Source organism: Pinus tabuliformis, chromosome 4_1 (assembly GCF_031772625.1).
Source record: "Pinus tabuliformis cultivar Carrire ecotype Pingquan chromosome 4_1, CPIR1, whole genome shotgun sequence".
Taxonomy (NCBI): Eukaryota; Viridiplantae; Streptophyta; class Pinopsida; order Pinales; family Pinaceae; genus Pinus; species Pinus tabuliformis.
Window position 1 is genome coordinate 682,634,428 of NC_142303.1, and position 3,658 is coordinate 682,638,085.

The 3,658-nt window shown below is 35.0% G+C and overlaps 1 protein-coding gene across 1 annotated transcript; it reads right to left on the bottom strand.

The window, feature by feature from the left end:
• Positions 1-842: 842 nt before the first annotated feature.
• LOC149177972 (uncharacterized) lies at positions 843-1,998 on the bottom strand. The gene has a single exon (XM_089423509.1). It carries the CDS (start codon positions 1,719-1,721, stop codon positions 1,035-1,037), a length of 687 nt encoding a protein of 228 aa, XP_089279635.1. The 5' UTR covers positions 1,722-1,998; the 3' UTR covers positions 843-1,034.
• Positions 1,999-3,658: the final 1,660 nt, after the last annotated feature.

Genomic DNA, 3,658 nt, shown 5'->3' on the forward strand with positions numbered 1-3,658 from the left:
GAAAATGCATTGTAAATGCTCTATTTTTGCACAGGGAAGCCAAAAAAATTGTTTGCTGGAGAACTGAGTTTTATCACACACATAAAAGATTTCTATTCATTCATAAAACTGTTGATACAAAAGGATCTTCCTCTCTCAGAGGGATTACAATCATAAACTGCTTCAAATGCAGTTTCAAAACAAAAAAAAAAATTACCCTGTCTTTTCCTGAAAATTTATTCTGTTTCAACTGCAAATTTTAACACACTGCTGTGTAAAAATTACATGCATTTACTGTTGTAAAAGAAATCTCTTACATATGCTGCTGCATTCTTCACATTCATTATCTCAACGAACAAAACAAAACATTTTTACTCCCATGTTGTGCATTCCCTTTTTCAACGAACAACTTCACACATCCAACCTGCTAAAAATTCTCCTTTCACCTTCGTTGCTACGAGTTTCACGTTTTTTCCATATGCAAGGAACAACCACTTACATTTCCTTAACAAAAAAAATCCACGAGCTTTTACACATCTACATATTACATTGCATATTTTTTAACACTAAAAAAATGACTATACGTTTCTTTTAATTTTGCCATACTTCCCTGCATAATAAAAAACATTAAAATTGAAACTTTTAATTACATTTATGAATCACATTAAACTTTATTAATTATTTTTACGGGCGGTCAAAATCAAAAGACTTTCACTACGCAGCGTTGGTTTCAATCGACAGTGGACAGCACTGACATCAATCGAGCGGCTATTGCTCAGTCAAACCACACGAACATTACTGCTTCAGCGCTGGGTTTTATTGCTGCGATTTGAGAAAATACCACAACTTGTGAAAAGCGGTGCGATAAAGACAAGCGGTTTTCCTGGAGTAATTACGCAGTAGGTGAAATTACAATGTCAACAGATCCATGTTATACAATCCTTACGTGGAATGTGGGGAAGAATGACGCAGACATTAACTTGATGAATTCATGACGGGACGTGGAATGTGGGGAAGAATGACGCAGACATTAACTTGATGAATTCATGACGAATTCATGACGGGATACTACAATAACAAATGTTCACATTAAATGGCTTTGGAAATTCGAACATGCACCCCGAAGCGTTTAAGTTAAATGTGATGGACCAGGGTTTGCGGACACGTGGCGACTCCTTTATTGTCTCCAGTGCTGGTTTCCAATCCCTGAAACAGCGAATCCTGTGCTGGCTCAGCCCAAACCCCAACCCCATCGGTTGGTTCTCACCTTCATTTATCTCCAGTTTTGTCACCACAAATCGATCTGCTACCTCTACCTGCAAATCCTCCGATCTTCCGGCGCCGCCATTCAGTGAAGAAAACCCTGATAAATTTCCAGAACCATCCGCAGGAAAGATTGTTGAATTGCAAAGGAGCTTTTTACGGCGAGAATTGCATTGGAGTGCTAGCAAATTAATGGAGGCCATGTCAGAAGGCGATAGCACACAACGCAAATATTTTTTCATAGGGAGAAGCAAATAAACGGCCCCCAACGCCAAATCCTCCTCAGCACGGAGTGCTGTGACGCGACACCCTGCTTGGAGTTCACTGAAATTACATACGAATTGGTGGGGATTTTCCACCATCAACTCTCCCACCTTAATTGCTTCCCTAAATTCTTCAATGCCGCCGTCTTCCCACCGTATAACTTTCGCGGTCGCCGTGGTTATGGAAGGTTTAGCATAGCAGAGATGATTCCCCATTGATTATTGTTGCTTGATCTGAAGGTACACTTTCTACTGATCTATCTTTATATATATCCACTCGTAACGGCGGCCTGCTTGAGGGAGCAATAACGTATTAAAGTAGGCCTCTGAGAGTACGCAAGAAGAAATCTTGGGTTGTGGGATAATGGGTCATTGGTTTTATTTGTGAGAAGCCGAGGAGGAGGTATAGGTTTGGGTTATTGGTTTTATTTGTGAGAAGCCAAGGAGGAGGTATAGGTTTTTATATAAAACTTTTAGTAGTGTAAGGCTCCAAAATTGGATGCGGTGGAGGCTGGAGCCAACGAATTTATCTACGGGTTTTCGGCTTTTGTCTACACCCGCCGTGTACGTAAAGGCGACTCCAGACACGCTTAGGCGAACAAAAACATGTTTATTGATATGGGACAAAAGTATTTGGACTTTCCGGTAGAGAAGATTAAACACGAGTCTTTTACCGGTAAAAATCGATTCCAAACATTAAAAGATTGAATTGATGATGGAACTCGTTTTTATGTTACTATATTTTATTCACAAACTTTCTATTCTAAAGACTAAAATTCTAGAGAATTGAATAATTGATAAAACTCATTTTTATTGCTTGTATATCTGATTCACAAACTTACTTTTATGGTTGGTATATCCTATTCACAAACTTATGAGTGAAAACTCTAATAAATAAGAAAACTTTAATATGAATGAGTGCTAAATCAGTGGGGATAGTCATTTCTGACCAACCTAACATAATTGAATCCTCATTCCTCAATTAGTTGAGATAGTGATTTTTTTGTCGTTCTCCATGCAAGTTGATATAGATGAAAAAAACACATCATTGAAAACCAGTGAAAGTGGTGATATTTAATGGGCAAGCTTAACTCATTTGTCTGAACGACGACGTGTCAACGCATCTTCATGGAAAAAGAAGCTATTTGGCAATTTCAATTAGTTGAGATAGTGATTTTTTATCATTATCCATGGCAGTTGGTATAGGTGGAAAAACCACATATGGGACAAGCTTAACTCATTTGTGTGGAACGGTGTATCAACACAGCTTCATCCAAAAAAAACTATTGCACAATTTCAATTAGTTGAGATTGTGATTTTTAATCGTTATCCATGCCCGTTGTTATAGGTGGAAAAACCACATCATCTTAAGAAAAAAAGGTTTTTTATCGTTATCCATGCCCGTTGTTATAGGTGGAAAAACCACATCGTCTTAAGAAAAAAAGGGATATTTAATGGACCATCTTAATTAAGTGGTCTGAACGATCTATCAGGGATATTTAATGGACCAGCTTAATTCAGTGGTCTGAGCGATCTAATCAACACTGAATTTTTTTATTAAAATGTTGAATATAGGTACAAATGAGATTTTTTTATTAAAATTTTGAAAGTAAGTATGAATGAGACTGTGATTTGTGATCATTTAAAAATGTGTTTTGGAATGTATGAATATATTTGATATTTTAATAATTATTAAAAAATTTATTTTTGGTTGGTTAAGAGTTTTTTTTAGATATTAAAATTTTTATTTTTGATTGGTTAAGAGTTTTTTCTGGATTTAAAGAAATTTTTCATAGCCTAAAATTCACATGCATAAAAGAAAAGTTGCCTCCTTAAAAATTACTAGCAAGTAATTCCAAATAACATAATTTTTTTTGAATAATAATAATGACTCAAAACAACTAATAAAAAAATATCCCCAATGACAACTAGATTATAACAATATTCTTACCCTAAACAAAGAAAACTATCGAAAATTTTAATATTTTACAAATTTCATAATAAAAAATCATAATTATAAAATATTTCTACTAAATTTCAAACAAAATTGAGAACTCTTTGATTCATAAGACATTGTTAACCGTTTTCATAATTTAAATAATTTAGAAAGTTCAATAATTGAAATGTTGAAATGCCTTAGTCATAAGTTTTAT

Bases quoted from the DNA above. Each gene is read 5' to 3' on its own strand.
- LOC149177972 (XM_089423509.1), bottom strand. From the start codon at position 1,721: ATGGGGAATCATCTCTGCTATGCTAAACCTTCCATAACCACGGCGACC.